The 20,313-nt window shown below is 41.8% G+C and overlaps 2 protein-coding genes across 2 annotated transcripts; one reads left to right on the top strand and one right to left on the bottom strand.

The window, feature by feature from the left end:
- The first annotated feature begins 1,096 nt into the window (after positions 1 to 1,096).
- LOC133020486 (cytochrome c) lies at positions 1,097 to 4,875 on the top strand. The gene is made up of 3 exons (XM_061087060.1): positions 1,097 to 1,208; positions 2,666 to 2,840; positions 3,712 to 4,875. Exons 2-3 carry the CDS (start codon positions 2,672 to 2,674, stop codon positions 3,855 to 3,857), a joined length of 315 nt encoding a protein of 104 aa, XP_060943043.1. The 5' UTR covers positions 1,097 to 1,208; positions 2,666 to 2,671; the 3' UTR covers positions 3,858 to 4,875.
- A 3,079-nt stretch (positions 4,876 to 7,954) lies between these two features.
- LOC133020598 (gap junction alpha-5 protein-like) lies at positions 7,955 to 17,433 on the bottom strand. Its single transcript, XM_061087219.1, has 7 exons — positions 17,049 to 17,433; positions 12,648 to 12,798; positions 12,080 to 12,244; positions 11,067 to 11,360; positions 10,621 to 10,686; positions 10,347 to 10,495; positions 7,955 to 9,650 (listed from the first exon to the last, which is right to left on the bottom strand). The coding sequence occupies exons 2-7, from the start codon at positions 12,714 to 12,716 to the stop codon at positions 9,155 to 9,157; spliced, it is 1,239 nt and encodes a 412-aa protein (XP_060943202.1). The 5' UTR covers positions 12,717 to 12,798; positions 17,049 to 17,433; the 3' UTR covers positions 7,955 to 9,154.
- Positions 17,434 to 20,313: the final 2,880 nt, after the last annotated feature.

Below are 20,313 nucleotides of genomic sequence, written 5' to 3'. Positions count from 1 at the left end.
GACTCCCGTCCACTCCCATGTTAATCCTTTGTGCCGGTCCCACCGGAGGCTGAAGTGCAGCGCTGCGCCAAGGCTGCCTCGCGCCTTGCAGCGGTCGTTTCGGCGTCGGGTCTATTTTTTGCGCTTGACGCGAGCGTATCGCTGCAGGAAACACACTGAAAAATGATTTTAAACGATATTGATGACATATTTTATATGATATAAATAATCAAAAATATCAAATATTCCCCTTCTGTTGTCCTGGAGTTTTCAATTTTACCGATCACATTATTAAATGTCCCCCTCTGCCCCCACTACAGCCACACAAGCAGTCATAAAGATAAAAAGAGAGAGGGGGTGTGTGTGTGTGTCTACGTACTCTCCCCATAGGCTTGAGTGGAGAATACGTAATTTACCCTCGACACCCGACATTGAACGGAGCAAACAGCGGAGAAGTTCTTGAAGATGGATGACATTAAATTAATAATTGAAGTGCAGAAGTAGTACAGTGAGCTGTATCATCCTCGGCACATGTTGTATAAAGGCAACATTAAAAAGGACAAATGCTGGGACGCCGTTGCAGTTAATGAAAATTTCAGCTGTATGTGTGATCACGGAGAGGAATCGCAGGATGACCGCCGCGGAGAAAAGCGTGTCTGTTGTGACCAGCCTGGCGCCTGCGCACTAGGGATCTACGCGACGCTTACGCGACGCTTCAGCGCCCGGTGTAAACCATAGAGGTGTAAACCCGGCGTTTTAAGGCGGGTGGATTTTACTTCTCAATGGAATCTGGGGGCATGCGAGGAGATAGGGGGGGGGGGACACGTCCCAAAACACACTTGACACCTCCTTTCCTAGCTTCCTCGTCTCTCCTCTCCCTCAGACCTAGGAAGGAACCAGTGACACACAAAGTTCAACAACTTGACTCAAACTATTCAGACTCAGACTTTTAAAAGTGTAGTTGATTATTAAATCTGTTTAAGTGAACTGATTTGCAAGTGGACAAGTGGACGAGTCCTTCCCGGAAATGGGACGCGGCCCGTGCTTCCTACGTGCTCTACGTCACGGTGCTGAGGAGAGCGCGGCGGGCACGTGACACCGGCGGGTGACGTCACGAGCCGGTACTTGTAAAGCGAAGTGACCTTCTTCACGACCGCCACTCGCCCAGAGAGAGAGACAGAGAGAGAGGAGCCGCTGATCGTCACCGGAGACTTGTTCTAAACTCACAGGTACGTTCCTCCTCTTCCTCTCTAGCTGAAGACCGAGGAGTTGTGGGGGTTATCCCCGGAAACGATGCTTGAACCCCGGCAGTAAGCTAACAGCCATGATGGTGAATGGCTCGGTTGTGCTCCCTGTTGCGTTTTGAGCAAATTAGCATATTTGTCCTTCTTCTTGTTCCTCCTCTAATAATATCTGAACTTCCATCAGATGCTCCCCAGTGTCCTCGAGAACATTAGCCTCGGTCCTCACCCCCCCTCCTCGTCATTGAGGCATCCTTGACCCGGGGGAGGGCGACACATCCTCGGCTAGCTTAGACAGTTTTGTGTAAGCTAGCTCCTAGCCTCGTTAGCCGGGTCAAACAGAAACCCTGTTAAATGTGATGTGTGTTGTGTGCGGGTTGTGAGTCAGTGGAGGAGAGAAGCTGTGTGTGTGTGTCCTTGGTGCAGCCCGCCATGTTAAGTCGAGGAGGGGGAGGTGGGGTGGGGGGGCTACCGGTGGTACTCAAGCTAGCTGTCCTCTCTATTCTAAGCGCTTGTTATAACGGTCTGACCCAGGGAACGAGGGGCACACGACGGGTTCTCTGCTCTGATCTGAGCTTCCTGCTCCTCTGGGGACCGGGATGTTGAATGAACACTTGTTCTAACACAGATCTTCTCCATGTTGAATGTGTTATAAACGGATTTCAGTCGCTGGGTTTCCCCTCACGTCACGACTCTTCCTGCCGCGGGAGAGGTCGCGTGAGGACGGAGGAGGACGCCGGGGGTGTTGCGCCAAAACTCGTACACCTGCTAAAATGCCCCCCCCCCCCCCCCCCCTTTACGTAATTTGTACCAATCTGACGACACCATTCTCTGTCTTTCATGTATATACTATTACGCCTGTAGGTGGAGGACAAGCTGACGTAGTGTCTGTTAATTACGTAGTAGTTGAGTCACACTTTTCGGTCACGTGAGGACACAATATGCAGGGGGAACGTAATTTACTGTTGCACCCATATCACTGACAGTGACATCAGCTGAGTCCTTTTTAAACTTGTGTGTTAGCTCCTCATTAGATATAATCACTCTTATATAAACTGTTTATCACTTCAGCATTTTCCCTCTGCCAGTAAGAATAGAGGCCGTGTTATAGCAGTGGTGTAATGGAGGCCATGCTAACCTGTGTGTTTTAGGGTGGGTGTAGTCCTTTTCCCTGGAACGACCTCTGCTTGATGCCAACCAGCTCAAAGGTCAAAGTCAGGATTGTTAGAAAGTACAGAGAGTCAAACTACAGGTGCAGATAAAGTCTTCACCTCAAACGCCCTTCACAGCTCGGGCCTCGGTCAAACTGCAGCCGGGGATGAGCTTCCTGCCTCATCCGGGGTCTATGAATAGCAGACCCACTGTTGTACTTATGGATCTAGACTCACATCTCTGGTCCTTTCTGCTTTTTAAATCTTTTCTTCTTCCTTCTGTTTTCCATCCAGCTGACGATGGGAGACATTGCCAAGGGAAAGAAGGCGTTTGTCCAGAAGTGTGCCCAGTGCCACACAGTAGAGAACGGGGGCAAGCACAAGGTGGGCCCCAACCTCTGGGGTCTGTTCGGACGCAAGACCGGCCAGGCAGAGGGCTACTCGTACACAGATGCCAACAAGAGTAAAGGTCAGTTCACACGAGTAGCCCACTTATCTCCTGGAAGCTGATTGATTGTCTGAAGTTCACTTAAAGATTTCTTTAATTTTCTGCCATCAATGAAAACTACAAACTGTGGAACATCTCTAAAATAGTTTATTGAATGAATTTAGCGCAAAGTAGAAATGGTTCAATCAGCTGCATCAGAATAGGTGAAAGTTAGTATTTTATTAACTGTTAATTGATCATCTACAATTTAGTCTTTTTTTAAGCACATTTGACTTTGTTGTTTGTAGTGACTCAGATATGACACATAATAGTGAATTATTTTAGATATTTGAAGATTTTACCTTATATAACAAGTTTTGGTTATTTTTTGATAACATTGATGAATCAAGATGATAACTGGCAGAGTAATAGAAAAATGAAAGCAATCATTAGTTGCAGTTCTTGATATAACAATTTGTTTTAAGCATTCATAAATATCTAAATTAGTGATTATTTTTTAAATAAATGATGAACTCTATTGAAATAATGAATAATAATCATGTGCATTAGACTTAAGGTTAGCAACTTATAATCAATAAGGCAGTTTATTGTCTTTCACTAATGTTTCTTTATAGAATAAATATATGAAAAATACCCATAATCCAAAGTGAGAACCTGAAAACCAGAAGATATTCAATATATAATTGTAATAAAATGGGGGAAAGAACTATCATAAGCTGAATCGACTAAATGTTTATCATGTTATATGCTAAATGTTAACTAAATACATTATCAGTTTGTACTTTAAAAGTTCCAATTGGTTGAACTTTGACCCCTAATTTCTTTTTCCTGATCACGTGGAGCTCTGATCTCACTAAGTTACCCTGAATAAAAGATCCCGTTCTTTCTCCAGGTATCGAGTGGGGCGAGGACACCTTGATGCAGTACCTGGAAAACCCCAAGAAGTACATTCCAGGAACCAAGATGATCTTCGCTGGCATCAAGAAGAAGGGGGAGCGCACGGACCTCGTTGCGTACCTGAAATCTGCGACGTCATGAACCCGTCACTAAAACCAGAATATTTAATGCCATTTTACTGTCTTTTTGTTTATTTGTAGGCTTGCCCATGGTACAACTGGTTTTATGTTTTGTCATTTGCACGGAACTAATATAATCTTGTGTACAGTTAGAGAAGTGGGACTTCCTGTTAGCCAGTGAATTCACAGCAGTTGTTCAAGTGACGAAGCATAAAACTTGTTTGTTGTTTTATTTTCTTTGTGAATCTATGCTTAACTTATAACTAATCTTATTATTTAAATTTGCTAGATAAGATAGGTCGCCTGATCTATCTCTCATTCTGTTTTCAATGACAACATGTGTATGGTACTTTATGCGAGCAGCGCAAATCATCTAATATTAACATCAGAGAGATAAAGAGGAATTTTGCTGTTCTGATGATTAACTGGTGCTGATACTTCTTCCACTCCCTATTTCGTGGCAGGTGGAGTTTCAGACCTTTTACAACGACTGACAGTGAATTTTATCCTTTCTGTCTCGTCTCTCTTTAAACCTCAGCTGTCAGAAACTCCCACCTGCCATGAATTCTCCCCAGATTCCACTGATACAACATTTAGTCCCTTCCAAGATTTGGCTCTTCCCGGCTAAGAATTATTGAATATGAATGCTGTGTGGATTGATTTCTTTAAACCCCCTCCCCCCCACCATGCTGTGATACCTGCTGTGTGAAATTAGCTGGCAAACAATCACCGTGCCGAACAAATGTTGTGGAGCGACTGTATTCTCTAGAGTAAACTGCATAGGTCAACATCTGGAGCGAAGGAAGGGTTCTGTTATTTACCTGGTTTCACAGGCCTGAAGGAAATTGTTTTAACTTATTTTACTGTAACCGGACAGACTGAGTATGTAAAGTATTTTAATGAGGTTGCTTCCTATCAGTGTACACACAGCAATGTACTGTATATGCACATACACTATATATCCATGTGGTGGCTATTTTGTGTGGCTGTGGAAAGGATGGATGGAGGATCAATTAAATGCAGACATTCAGAAATGTTAACACGATTGGTTGTGTTTTTATTCGTGTAATTCCTGAGTAAATATTCTAAACATTAATATTCAAAACCTTATGTTAAAATGCTTGTTTATTTTTCAAATTCAGTTAATAACGCTAAGATTTCTCTGCATGTTTTAACAGATATTTGTATTTATTGGGGAAACTGTCACACAAAGTGGTGAGTATCTTTGAGGGAGGTTATGTTTTCATCTGTGGACGATCTGGGTTGTTAGATGTTATAAAATTGGGCAGTTTTTCAATATTTCTTAGAGAAGCAGAATAAAACTGAGTCCTCACCCCCTCAAGAAACCACATTTAAATTCCCTGGGTCCAGTTTCTATTTGGATCAGCTTGATTTTTCAGTGTGAGAAGGTAAAACAGATCTTTTACAGGACAAAACAACTTTGAAGTCTTCCAGTTTAAAAACACTTGAGTTGATTAGAACTGTACAGACCGAGTCTCGCTCGCTGCAGAGCCCTGGATACTTTCTTCCCTTGTGTGTGAACGTGGTCAACGTGGAGCAGATTTCATCACCTTGGGCTCCGCTCCAGGTCGTGTAGTGATACAGTGACAGTGTTACATAATCCTCCTCTAATGCTCATGAGGTCTTTCTAGGAAGTGAAGCGGCTGAGGGCAGCTCAGGCCACGCGCTCGCTCACGTTTCCCTTCGATCAAAGTCCAGCCAACAGACCTGTTGAGACCTGAATCATGTGACTCTCACAGGCTGCCTGGCTACACACAGCCGAGGTCATTAGGTCGACTGCTCGAAACTTGTGGAATTTACTCTGCATGACATTTTTATAGAAAGTGACATACAAATTAGCCTTCCTGTTGTTTTGAGGACACATAAAACATTCCTAACCCTCCTCTCCAAAATATCCTACAACCTGATTAACCTTGAATCAGGTCAACGATGGTTTAATACCAAAGTTTGAGAGACAAGTAGAAACATACACACGCATATGCAAACCGTGAGATATAAATACAGCCGACATGTGATCCTGAAGCATGTCATGAATGATAAACAGGTGTGTGTGCTCACTCATATGACACAGTTTGTATAGACAACACAGACGTCAGTATGTGTGTGTGAGGCCTTTTGAGTTATAAACAGAATATACTGTATATATATATATGAGAGATAGAGAGAGAGTGAGATAGAGAGATTGGGAGAGAGAGAGAGAGAGAGAGAGAGAGAGAGAGAGAGAGAGAGAGAGAGAGACAGAGAGAGACAGAGAGAGACAGAGAGAGACAGAGAGAGATAGAAACTTACTTTGTAGATCCTGGATCTTGGAGGATTGCAATAATATATTTGGCCACAAGAGAGAGCTGCTGTCCACGGTATAGTTGAGTTTTTGTACCCTCAGCCTCTGTACACTTTATTATTAAATCTTTAATGTCACTAATGTATTTGTTAAACATTCTTCATATTTATTGATCCTTTATTGATCAAAAGAGCATAACAATAATAAAGGGTTATTGTAAGCATGAGAGTCGAGTAAGATCCGAAAACAAATATAAATCCAGATTTAAAGATAAACAAATATAACAAAAGTTGTGCATTAGACGAACACAGCCTGTAAACTATGGCACAACAAACACACACATATTAATATGCTTGTCACTTTGTAATAGATTTTCTGATTGGATTTATTTTGAGCTCTATTTATTTATTTAAACGTATTTAGCGTTATTCTTTATTCACTGCTCTCATTGCTGAGCTGACCTCTTGTCCAGCACTTGTTATTACACCACTGACCCTGTGTGAACTTACACATGATAATAAAACATATTTTTCAGACAAGCATCATGAGAGTGGTGTCCGAACGTGGTTGAGAAAGAAAATAGAAAATCCTTCAGAGCTTCAGTTCCCAAACATTCCAGATATTTTCAGATGACCTCGTTTGGGAAAACTTTACCGTGGGAACGTGAGAGGATTTATTTTTATTATTCCCCAGAATTACTTTGCCCAATTCTTCATCATTTCTCAGACCGTCCATCATTGAAGTCCCCTGTCACCATGGAAACCACTGGACTGAACCACCTGACTGTAAAAACAACAGAAAGTAAGTTGGCAGGTGGTATCTATCTATCTATCTATCTATCTATCTATCTATCTATCTATCTATCTATCTATCTATCTATCTATCTATCTATCTATCTATCTATCTATCTATCTATCTATCTATCTATCTATCTATCTATCTATCTATCTATCTATCTATCTATCTATCTATCTATCTATCTATCTATCTATCTATCTATCTATCTATCTATCTATCTATCTATCTATCTATCTATCTATCTATCTATCTATCTATCTATCTATCTATCTATCTATCTATCTATCTATCTATCTATCTATCTATCTATCTATCTATCTATCTATCTATCTATCTATCTATCTATCTATCTATCTATCTATCTATCTATCTATCTATCTATCTATCTATCTATCTATCTATCTATCTATCTATCTATCTATCTATCTATCTATCTATCTATCTATCTATCTATCTATCTATCTATCTATCTATCTATCTATCTATCTATCTATCTATCTATCTATCTATCTATCTATCTATCTATCTATCTATCTATCTATCTATCTATCTATCTATCTATCTATCTATCTATCTATCTATCTATCTATCTATCTATCTGTCTGTCTGTCTGTCTGTCTGTCTGTCTGTCTGTCTGTCTGTCTGTCTGTCTGTCTGTCTGTCTGTCTGTCTGTCTGTCTGTCTGTCTGTCTGTCTGTCTGTCTGTCTGTCTGTCTGTCTGTCTGTCTGTCTGTCTGTCTGTCTGTCTGTCTGTCTGTCTGTCTGTCTGTCTGTCTGTCTGTCTGTCTGTCTGTCTGTCTGTCTGTCTGTCTGTCTGTCTGTCTGTCTGTCTGTCTGTCTATCTATATATCCATCCATCCATCCATCCATCCATCTTTCTACTTATCATATAAACAACAGTGCATTTCTATTTTTATGAAGCTGCCTGGTTGTTTACATCATTTCAGAGACAAAATGAACAAACACAGTTTTTTTTGTATTATTTTATCTGCAAAGCTTATTAAACATAAACACATTCTCATTATTTGAGTAGAATTATAAATATAAAACCACAATATAGGAAATACCCAACAATTTAAAGTCATAATTCATAGTAATAAAGTTCTTGTAAATATTGCAACATGAAACCAAATCAGAAAACCTACATTTCAGCTGGTAGGTTGTAGTTTCCTGTTCCTCAGTGATGTGTTCAGTGACATAATGAGAAATGAGCATAGTACAGTAAAGAAGAAATTCACTGTTATAATCAAAACTGTCACAAAACAATGTTGCACACACACATAGAATTTGAAAATCTCTTAAAAACTGAATGAATATTATAGTTTTTGTGATTCATATTCATATCCACTGATCCAGTGGGGCTGAAAAAATTATAATACTATGATGTAAAAAGTTATGATAAGTCTCTTCTCTGATAGCGATCCCACCATTAGCGGCAATTCAAAATAACATCACTTGAGTTCCTGCTGCTTCACTGGAGAACTTTAAATTAGTCAGTGCTGTCCGTAAACAGTCCGATTTCTGCCAGTTCCTCGCTGCTGCATCATTTCCCAGCTCACAGGGGTCAAACTATGTTGTGAGGCTCAGTTGTTAACCTTCATCAGCAGTAAACCAATCAGATTTAACAGAACAGCCAAGAAATAACAGTTTGCCAGACAACACCAGCGATGACTCTTGGAAAACCCTTTAAACATTTAATAGACTTTACTTAAATTGCAATGAAGATCTGGTTATCCAAGTTGGACCGGGTCTGACCCAGTCTGGCTGCGCTGGTGCAGACAAGGAGCAGATCAAGTCATAGACTGAGTGATGTACATGTTCAAAACCAAAGTCTTCAGATTCAATCACTTGTGTGTTTCCCAATGACGACATTTGAGTAAAGAAGAAGGAGGAATCTTGTTTCCTTTGTCCAAAGTCTCCATTCAGGATCTCTCCCAGTTGATTCTCAGATTTTCCAGCTCGTCTAAGTCTATGCACATTGTTATAGTTATAGTTTTCTGTTTGGTTTCAGGTTTGTCTCGGACTTAAATGGCAGCACGAGGTCCAATAGTAGAAACTTCATTTAAACATGTTCATGGTGAAACAGGACAGTTGTGACTCTTCCAGCGGTTTTGGATGAGAAGCTAAAGTATGATGAGCATGGTAGCAGGTTTAAAAAGGGTCAAATATATCTGTTGTTTTTATGAGTAGTTGAATTTGTCTGTTTCTGTGGCTGTTCTCTAAACGGAGAGGTCGTCCACTCTCGTCCGGCTGCTTGTTCCGCTGGTTTTACTGAACCTGCGTCTGTCTTTCTGACAGAGCCCTCCGTTGGGACAGAGCAGCAGCCCCTCTGGCCCCCCACTGCTCTGTGTCTGAGGGCAGCTCATGTCCCGGCTCCCGGGGCCGTAGCAGTCAGGGTCGGCCCTCAGGTAGCCTCCATCTTGGCTCTGAGGTTTGCTCGCTGTCTGCCACCCGGGCGAGTAGCAGCTCATCTGGTGCAGGTTCACCTCCTCCACCGCGGCAGCTATCTTGTTCTTCTCCGTGGCCATGTTCTCTGAGTTCTGTTGGTTGGCCAGGCGGTGGGTTGGGAAGGGCATCGGCAGGAAGTGAGAGGAGCCGATCATACACTGGCTGAAGTCTGGAAGAGGGGGTGACGGCGGTGGAGGAGACAGCGAGAGCTGTTGGGCCAGAGAGGTCTTAGCTGGAGTGATGGCCTTCCTCGCGTAGTACATCTGCCTACAACACAGAGTTTCAGCCTTTCAAATAAAGTGGGTCCTAGATGCAACTACCAGAATTTTTTCATTAGATCTTCCCTGTCTCTCCTCCCAGTTTGTAACACAGGCTTTCTGTTCAGAGTTTTAAGTCTTTGAGCCCAAACCTAAGATAACAATGATTATATCATCAGATTAATTTCATCTGACTTCAAAAAGCTCCGGTCAGGGACACACACATTCTATTGTACTTCTCATGTTGAGTAAAACAAAGACTGATTTCATGCTTCTGTGGCTGATTAAGCTACCAGGGTCCCTGGCTAAAGCCCCTGCATGAAACAAAAGTCAAAATGCTCAGTTAAAACACACAAAAATAACACATGTAATGCTAATTGATCACAAAGACACAATATGACAAACCGATCAGATGCTAAATGACTATAAAGAGACACACAACTACATCAGACAAATAGAAGACAAAGACAAGAATAACAACCACAAAGATCTGCAACCGGACAACAGATGACACCATTTGAAACAGTTTTGTGTTGCTTTCTGACTCTATTGCCTTAGTTGTGTATCGTTAAGAAAAAGTTATAATGTTTTGATCAAAACCAGTTCCTGACCAGAACCAGCTCAAGAACCAGAGCTCACTGGGTGGTAAAGAGTTGTGTGTCCTCAGAAGGAGGTGTGTAGGTGTGTGAACACACAACTCTCTCACCTGCAACAGTGTCTCCACGCCAGGTGATGCAGCTCCAGCACGCTGAGGGCCAGAGAGACGGCCGACACCGCCAGCATGAACACGATGAAGACGTTCTTCTCTGTCGGTCGGGACACGTAACAGTTCACAGGGTGAGGACACGGCCACGCCTGAGAGAGAGGGACAAGAGAGAGAGAGAGAGAGGCAGGGAGGGATGGAGAGGAAGAATGAGTGAAGGCTTGAACATGTTTTTAATACAGATTTAAATCAAATTGACTCCGGTTTCTGCTCTTACCTTGCAGACATACAGAGGATGGAGGAAGATTCCATACAAGAAGTACTGGAGACACAGAAACACCACCTGTGTGGAGGAAGAGTCACATTGAGTTCTGATTTCAAGTTCCATGAGAAGTAGAAATACACATTTACAGCTTTTTCATAGGTAGTTTAACTTTAAAATGCTATTATCATCATGTATCACAGAAAGGAGGCACTTCTTGGCGAGTAGAAGAATAAAGTTTGATGGTGAATCTGCTGGATGATCTGTCTGTAATCAGCTGATAATGTTGACACTTTAAAAATTAACTTTGTTGGTGTTTTATTTAAAAAAAAGTGCTGTCAGGAAGTTTTTCTTAGGCCTCACACACAATGAAAACATAACTTGTGGAGAGAAAACTCAGCACAATGAGCGAGAAGAGGCCTAAAAGCTCCATAGATTCAACAGTAATAAGTCATATTTACCTCCATGATGCTTCGTATCAGAATACTCAGGATGTACGTCTGCAGCAGCGCTCCCCTCAGACGAACCCGACCCGTCAGAGGACTGTCTCTCTTGTCCTTATCGTCATCCTTCTCTACTCGACCCCCGTGTTTCTCTCTTCCTCCTCCTTCACCCCCTCCGGGGTCCTCGTCTCCATCACTTTCATCGTCCTCCTCTTCCTCCCTGCTCCTCCTCTTCTCCTCTCTGCGGACGGTGTGCATAGCGTGGCCCATGTAGATGAGACTGGGCGTGGACACAAACACGATCTGGAGCACCTGGGAGGACATCAAGGACATTTAGAATCAACAAGTAAATTAAAGGAATAAACAAACAGTTGTGCACGAGGTTATTAACTATAATCCCTGTGTAGTTCACATTAATGGCAAATCTTTTCAAATTTGACAGGGGCCCATTAATTTGTGCAACAATTAAGTCTTTTTTAAACGATCCCGCCATCAACAGGACTGAACATTCAGTTGTGTTGAATAGAGACACATTCTTAGCTGCAGATCTAACTTTGAAAACCAGCACTGTCCCCGAAATGATCAGAAACCAGTGGCTGCAGGGAAGGAAGCTAATGAATCTGAAAAACTACTCTTATTAAACTTCTTAAAAACACGTTGTACAAGGTAACAACCAATCCTACTACTCCGATGAAGTCAAGATATAAAAAAACTTGAATAAAGCACAGTATTGTTAATTGTAGACCACACTGGTCTGAATCTCCCTGTCTGTTGTTCACAAGAATGGATGAACAACCAGAACATGATGCCTCTGGCCACTGGCAGAGATTATAAAATGACCACAAGTATATTTATTTGTAGTATTCTGTAGTTCACCCTCTACAACCTTCAAGTCAATTGATGTTGATTTGTTGTTATTAGGATGTAACATCACCACAGGTTTTCAGCCCAGTAAGAATCCATTATCCCCACAGCTCCCATCAGGTTTAAAGTCATCACATCACATCACATTAGGTTGTGTAGTGTGTTACCCAGTATCGTATGTGTGCGATGGGGAATGCTCGGTCGTAACAGACGTTCTCGCATCCTGGCTGTTCGGTGTCACAGTTGAAATCCTCCTGCTCGTCTCCCCAGGACGACTCAGCGGCCGTCCCCAGGACCAGGATGCGGAAGATAAACAGGATGGTCAACCACACCTGTGGAGAAGAGACACGTATCGAACTGTAGGACCAAACAATATGGGATAGAAGATAAATCTAATTTTATGGATCTAACTGACTATTTCAAATAAGAATTAAGTTTGAAAAGGGTCAGAAAAAGCCATTATTTTAGTTTATCATCAAGTATAAAAATTTTGGTCAGTAGCATAAACTTTATATCTTTTTATTAGTAAACCAGCGGCTGGTACACTCAAAATAAACTGGATCATTTGGATATATAAGAATGTTTTATTTATATCCACTGTGTATATGTCTGTTTAACTCTACTTTAAACATTTTGAGTGTGTGTTTATGTGTTTGTGTGTGTGTGTGTGTGTGTGTGTGTGTGTGTGTGTGTGTGTGTGTGTGTGTGTGTGTGTGTGTGTGTGTGTTTGTGTACCTTGCCAACCGAGGTAGAATGCTCCTGTACTTCTTCCAGGAAGTTTCCCAGCAGGCTCCAGTCAGCCATGTCCGATTATAGATCAGCACAGATTTTCTTTGTTCACTTCCCAACTGATGATCTCTCAGCAGAACTCAGGTACCAGATTCACCTGAGGAACAGAGAGAACACGACCTTTAGAGAACAGCTTCCACCTTAAAGCCTGATGTAGACACACAGCAGGTGACTTGTTTGTCCCTCAAGCACCATCCACTCCTTCCACATGTAACTTGGAATCCGATAACAGATGCAGCATCAGCAACTGCACACAACTCCTTATTATATACCCCTGTTCTATTTTCACAAGAGTATTATAGAAGTAGGTCATCAGATGCATTTTCTTTTGCAAATGTTTCTGGATATGTGTCAAAAACTTTCACTAAACTTTGACGTAAACGAAACCAGAGAAAAATCTGTAGTTTGCAACCGGTCCACTAACCATGGTGGTGGGTGTGTGTGTGTGTGTGTGTGTGTGTGTGTGTGTGTGTGTGTCTGTGTGTCTGTGTGTCTGTGTGTGTGTCTCTTATCTTGATCCTGTGACCCTCCCTGCACCACGGCCCTGAGCCCATTAATACAAATGTCTGTGCCCATGTCTCAGTTTGGCTTCACTCTCAGTTCCCACACTCCCTCTCAGTCTGTCTCTGGGGAAGGAAAAAGTTGACGTGTACTGTAAACACTGCTGCCTACACACACACACGCACACACACACACACGCACACACACACACACACACACACACACACACACACACACACACTCACACACACACACACACACACACACTTACATATAAATAGTACAAACAAGACTATGAGTCTACAGTCTGGCTGGTGCTCATTCCAAACAACACTGAGAAAGTCTGGTCAGAAAAAACAGATCAGACATTAGAATTAAAATAGTGTTTGACGGGTCACTGAAAAAAAAGTAAGATTAAAATTAATATGACAGCTAATACAGAGCCATGGCCATACAGGACCTTTAGATTCAGTTAAGCTGCAAAGACTTCACCTCATATCCATCCAGCCACCCTCCATTATCTATACTGCTTCTCCTTAGGGTCAAACTCAACTTCAGACCAGTTAAATCTTAAATTCTAAAGATGCTATAAAATAGATCTACATGCAGATGTGGCAGAGGATTATTAAACATCCTGAAAAAAGCTCCCTCCAGCCTGGAGTGTTCTCCTCAACATCTAACACACATCAGTTTCCAGAGCCGATCATTCATCTTTAATAGAAGATGGATTTGAGATATTTCGGTCCTTTTCCAGTCAGTGTCACTCTTCCACTGGTTCCCCCCCTGAAGCTGTGGTCTCTCTCCAGTACTCTACATCAAAGACTGTCGCACCAACCACACCAACAGACACGTTATTGTCCTTTCAGGTGACTCTTGTCTCCTTGAAGCGGTAACACAACATCACAAGTCTGTGGTTGATGAATTTGCATGTTGGCGCAGTGACTCCATTCTCCCACTTTAAGTGTTTCTAAAATTAAAAACACAGGAATCAGCTTCAAAGTGACTCCTCGTGCTGAACTGATCAGATTTGAAGGTACTGGTGCAGAGACTCGAACTTTGTTCACTGACAACAAACAGTTGTTTTCAAGCTCACGCCGCGTCCAAAAAAGATCCAACGACAAACCTCCCTGAGGTAAATCTGCTCCTTTAACGTCACCTCCGAGGTAATGAAAGTCTCTTTTATAAACGTTTTAGCTGAATCAGTTTCAATGTTCTGCACACAAGTTCTTGACCTTTTCTGCAGAAGGTGAGAACATCAAAGTCGGAGTCGGTTGCTCCCGATATTTAAATGTGTGACAATGTTTGTTTGAGCCCCTGTGAGAATACAGCAGGAACATTCACGTAAAATTCACAGCGACATTTCTAACATGTGACGAAAACGTACACATTGAAGATGACAACAAAGATCCACGGGCTCTTGATGATAATAATAATAATGATCGATATTGGGAAACCCCTCAACGAGCTCTGGTGTCTTTCTAACGTTGGATTATGCCGAGTTCTGTCTGAAACGTTTGACAACTTCCTAAAATCAACAATCTGACGTTCACGTTGTGTTTTGCAGAGTGTGTTAAAGTTAAGAAAAGAGCCAGTGTTTGAATCTCTCTCTCTCTGAGAGATTGAAGACCTAGTGAGAGACTAAAATCATGCAGCTGTCCTATAGAGGGAACTTTTTGGACAGCGCTTGAGACAACGAGTCTCAAGCTCCTGCCATGGACCTGTAAAATATCCAGAAAAGTGACCCAATTGTGTCTTTTTCTAACAGTTTAGAAAGGGAGCTCCCTGCTTGAGCACCAAGATAATTATTGTCTGTTATAAGGACCAAGAGATAGAAACTTACCAACCTTCACAGCATTCAGACTCTTTGATACGACTGTTGTGTTATTTGTTGGTGTTGTGCTGTTTTTTGTGCATGTGTGTAGCTGCAAAACTGTTTCCCTGAATTGATTGAACATCTTTGAACTTAACTGCTTCACGCACTAGTTTTTTAAAACTCAAACTAGTATAAACCTAACGTGCAATAATATTTTGCAGCCACATACAAGTTTGTCTTAATTACCACGTTGGAAATCCTTTAAAATAACACAATATCATTTGGTAACACACTAAATAAGCCACTGGAATATGATTATGTTGTTAAAGGTCAATCCTCCCGTTGACACGGTCACAATAAGCGTAAAACATTTTCATCAGAGGGCGAGTTTGTCATCTCTCAAACCACAGAGCATGTGTCACTCATCATTTCACTGCTACGGTCATTTAGAGCTGAAGTCAACTTGTGTTTGAACCTCTTCTCTGTGTCAGAAGCTGCTCGGTGCAAACACACACTCATTTCAGATGATGAAGTATAAATCTGACTTAAGGGAAAAAACTAGAGTTTAAAATCCGATCACATATTTTGTATTTTTTAAGTTTATCCCTTAAATGCCCCTCCCTTCCTGTTTTTGTGAAACCCAAAAGGCTTCGAAGGAACTGTGTGTGTGTGTGTGTGTGTGTGTGTGTGTGTGTGTGTGTGTGTGTGTGTGTGTGTGTGTGTGTGTGTGTGTGTGTGTGTGCGTGCGAGTGTGTGTGTGTGTATTTACATTGTTTTCAAGTGCCCCCAGCATCATTAATAACAATATTACTTCCTTGTATAGACTTTCGCTTGACCTTTGTGATAGTGTGTGTGTGTGTGCGTCCATCCTGCATGTTTTTCTATTGTTGTGGGGACACATTGTGATTTTAATCCATCATTTTGATGATGTTTTTTTTTGTTGAGGGTTAAGATTCGGTTTTAGGGTCATGGTCATCATGAGATTTAAGGGAAGGGGGGGGGGGGGGGGGGGCATCACATCAGTGGGTGTCGTCTGTATGTGCGCCCACTATCCAGCACTCAGTATTGTTCTGCATCCTGTTCTGATAACACACACACACACACACACACACACACACACACACTCACGCACACACACACACACGCACACACACCCACACACACACACACACACACACACACACACACACACACACACAGGAGGAACTCTCTCTCTTTCCTCTGCTGGTTTTTAAGATGATAAATTATTTTTTCGTTGACTTCTCTCGGACGTGAGGAAGCTTTTAATCTGATAATAAACTTTATTTATAACGTGCACCATTAATAATGTGTCAACATCAAAAGACCAAGACTCTTCTACAGAAATTCTTCTATTCATATTTTTAAAATATATTTTATATTTACTATAATAAATCTTCTTTTAAAAACCTGCTCACAATGTGTGGGCTGGGAAAGTTAATCTGTGAAGCTCTTTATACACTTCACCTGTTTTATTTTTACATTACATCCAGAAACATTTATAATTGACGAAAGCTGAAAACAAAGATTCATTAATATCCACATAGTTTTGAGGACTGCCCGAAATAATAAACCTCAATGGAGCCTTTATTTAACTTTTTAAATCATGTGAAACTCCATCGATTTATCTGTCACTGTCTTAATTAACTGTAAATTCATTCGATTCATCTAATTGATGAAGTTCAGCTTCTTCCTGATCATGACTACAGGACAATGAGCTGTGATTTCCTCATGTTGGTTTAATAATGTCTTTTAGGGGTGAAAGTTACTCACTTGGCCTCAAACCGTAGATGATTGATCAATGGATGAAAGAGAAGTTTCACAAGTTTGAATTTTTAGTCTCACAGTAGAAACAGTGTTTTAGAGGAGTCGTCATTAAATTTGCCTGATTATGTGAAAACTGAATAAAATACAAATGCTTGAAATGGATAGTTTTATAAATATTTGACTGAGGCTAAGAATAAAAGTAAAAACATTAAAAAAACACCTCATGGACATGTATTCACTCACTTTACCTGTTTGAAGATGCAGAAGCAGGGAGCCGCAGAACTACTGGATAAGAAAGTCTCTGCAAAGTCGGAGCTCTTGTCTTCCTCAGCAGCTGCTGTTGAAGTCCCGTTGAGCAAGGCACCTCTTCCCTCTTCCACTGAGCCTCAGCAGCCAGTCGCAGAAGGAGCTTTATGATGTGTTTGTAAAAGGTTCTTCCAGTTGTTTAGGCTGTTGTTTAGTCACCAGTTTGAGTCCTGCGGTACAACCACAAGTGTCCAAAGCCCAACCGAGGTCGAGAGGGATTAAGATTCTCAAAGAGAGAGCGAGAGAGAGAGAGAGAGAGAGTCGAACAGACTGATGATGAAGGAACAGAGGAGTTTGTCCAGTTGAACTGAGAGAGTCAGATCAGCAGTGAACTGATGAGAGAACAGTTTGTGTCTCAAGAGATTAAAACGTCTCAGACTAAGTTTGTACCAGCCTCCTTCTCTCCCCCCCCCACTCTCTCTCTCCCTCCCTCTCCCTCCATCTCCAGAGGAAGTGGGCCTGTTGCCCCGCTGCCTGCCTTCTCCATTCAGCTCTCATGTATGTGCCTGTGTGTGTTTGTGGTGTCTGGCATCTAGAGGAAGTCAGATATTGTATTAGGACACAATGGCTGCAGGTCTGAGTCCTGCATTCCTCCATGTCTCTCTATTCTCCTCCATTAGTCTCTTTGTCTCTCTCTCGCTCTCCAATCAGTGACTTCACTCCATTGTAAGGACAAAGTTAACAATGTCCATGTGCACTGAGTGGATTAGGAATCGTCCTTTTGAAAGACATTGAACCCTAAAGTGAACCTCACCGCTGTGTGAGAGTAGTGTATATAATGTTTATGTATATGTAGTGATAGAGAAAGTGTGTGAATGCGTGAGTGTGACTCACACTGTGAAGCGCTTTGAGCGTTTCCATTGAAGTGATATAGTGCTGGTTAAATGCATCAATTTACAACATGCACACACTCTGCTTGTTACACACTAATGATCTGCTCGTGTGCAAACTGTTTCCTTATAATAGCAATTATTGATTTATCTCTTGCCCATAGGAGAGGAATTTCAATTATTTATATATATATACATTTATTCCTGCGCAATTAAGCCGTCTTTGTCATGTGTGATTTCTGTTGTGTAAGCTCATCTGGTTTAGTGAATGGGAGATAGGACTCTGATTGATTTACTGCATGTAAATAAAACTACTCTTACATTCAATGTGACAAAGGAGAGCTCATATCTCCACCAAGGCACAACTGTTCCCTCAAACCTAATCAGGCAAACAAGCACAGATACCGGTCCTTTCAATGGGTTTCAAATAATGAAAACTGTGAAAGTCTTAAAGTGAATAAAGAAACAACCCATGAATCAGTTCCCTGATCCAGATCCGAGACAAAGTTTTATGGCTTCCTCGTTGACCCCTTCCACATCTTTCCACCATCTAGGTAATCTATTGGGTTGTTTTTATGTAATCCTGCTATCAAACAGACAAACAAACACTCAAAACCTCCTTGGCTAAGATTTCGGGAGATGGGAATTTGATTGTTTTATTGCATGTTACACCTTAAACACACCTATGATTAGTAAAGAGTCAAAGTGCAAGCATTTAGATCTCGTTAAACTGGCTGAAGCTTTGGATGCACGGTGAAAGCATCTGCACCGAGCGCTCTGGATCGTCAGCACCATTAAAACCGTGTGTTTCAGTCGACAGGATCTTTACGCGGTTGTGTGCCGAGCAGGTCCTTCCACAGTCCTGCTCCTGTCCGTCTCCATCATGTCTCCTCTCTATTGACACGATCTCCGAGTCACTGCAGCGAATCACACAAGAGTTTTTATTGTGAAAAAACAAGACAAATATATATTGATGTGCAAACAGATGTTCTCCCAGCAGCGACTTGTGTTCCACCCTCCTCGGCTTTTAAGGTTTAATCGGTTCGGTTCAATTCTGTTAGAGTAAATTTGAGATCGATTAAGTGACCTCTATTTGCCTCAAACTCATGAAAAGTAATGAGTGATACGTTAAATTCCAAACCAGACTTTTCAACAGGATGAACTTAACCACGCAGCATGTCTTGAAACTCCAGAAGTGACTGGCAAAGTCACACCAGCGAGTCACTGCAGGTCGTCAGAGGGGTTAAGTATTTTGACAGAATTGTGCTCAGGGCTTCTTTATTCAGCGTGACAAATGAGTGGAGGCTGTGTGATTTCTCCACAGACCTTGTGATAGTGTCAAATGCATCTCTGGTTCCCCTCCGGGCCGTTCTCCGCCTGTGTGTGAGTTCCCCTCTATTAATCTGCTGCAGTGGTTACACCATGTGACCCGTGGAAACATGGTGGCGAGCAGATCTGCACGACCACGAGCGCTTCACCATCCACCGAGTGGAGGAGAATCTGAGCTGACCAGTTCCTGTCCGAGTTGGATTAGTGACAGTGAGTGAAACAAGGTGAGGAGACGGCAGTCAGCTTGACCTCAGCAGGAAGTCGGTGAAGTAGAAGTAGAAGAAGTGTGCTGCACGCTGACGTCCTCAGATCTGAGCATAATGACTCGTCTGTGGATTCAACAGGGATAATAAAACTCTGCAGATGTTTCTCGGAGCGATAACTTTATGATTTCGGTCGAAGCGTTTTATTTTTGCAACACATGACCTTTTCATCAAAGCTGAACTTTTACACAGCGACTTGAGTTCTGCACAGAGTCTGCATGACACCACAGAACACGTGGAACAAGGCTCTGGCTTGTTCCAAACTGCTCCAGGTGATGGGGGCTCGTGCCAAATCCTCCATCACAACGAAAACCTTGTGTGGAGCTGTTTTGGTGAATTTTAGGCGAATTTGAAAAGATCTGATCCGTGAAACTTTCTGACTTTAATTTTTGTATGTCAAAAGTAGGAGTCTGGTCCATTTGTGGAAGAGTTGCTTATCATTTAAATCAGTTTACTATCGTTCAGATCATTACCTCTCCCAATAGGAGTTTATATTTTCACCCCTGTTGCCTCTTTTATTTGTTTGTCAGCAGTTTTACTAAAATAATTAACAGATTTCCAAGAAACCTTAAGGACCATGTAGTTTAGGTCAGGAGAGAACCTGTAAATAACTAGAGTGACTTTCCAATTAATTTACTGCACATTTTCACTATTTTTCTCTTTTTTTTATACACTTTTTATATATACTTGACTTTAAAAGTAACCCATTTGTCTTTGCTGTCGTAACACTGGAACTTTCCCAGTTGTGGGACTGATAAATGATTATCGTATCTGATCTCGATTCT

The sequence above is a fragment of the Limanda limanda genome, chromosome 15, assembly GCF_963576545.1.
Source record: "Limanda limanda chromosome 15, fLimLim1.1, whole genome shotgun sequence".
NCBI classification, from domain to species: Eukaryota; Metazoa; Chordata; class Actinopteri; order Pleuronectiformes; family Pleuronectidae; genus Limanda; species Limanda limanda.
Note: the sequence above shows the minus strand (reverse complement) of the source record. Positions and strands in the feature narration are given on the sequence as shown.

Excerpts from the sequence above, each read along its gene's own strand:
- LOC133020486 (XM_061087060.1), top strand. The coding sequence starts at position 2,672 with ATGGGAGACATTGCCAAGGGAAAGAAGGCGTTTGTCCAGAAGTGTGCC. Across the intron at positions 2,841-3,711 it reads AGATGCCAACAAGAGTAAAG|GTATCGAGTGGGGCGAGGAC; the intron begins GTCAGTTCACAC and ends TTCTTTCTCCAG.
- LOC133020598 (XM_061087219.1), bottom strand. The coding sequence starts at position 12,716 with ATGGCTGACTGGAGCCTGCTGGGAAACTTCCTGGAAGAAGTACAGGAG. Across the intron at positions 12,245-12,647 it reads ATTCTACCTCGGTTGGCAAG|GTGTGGTTGACCATCCTGTT; the intron begins GTACACAAACAC and ends TCTTCTCCACAG. Across the intron at positions 9,651-10,346 it reads GCGTGGAGACACTGTTGCAG|GCAGATGTACTACGCGAGGA; the intron begins GTGAGAGAGTTG and ends TCTGTGTTGTAG.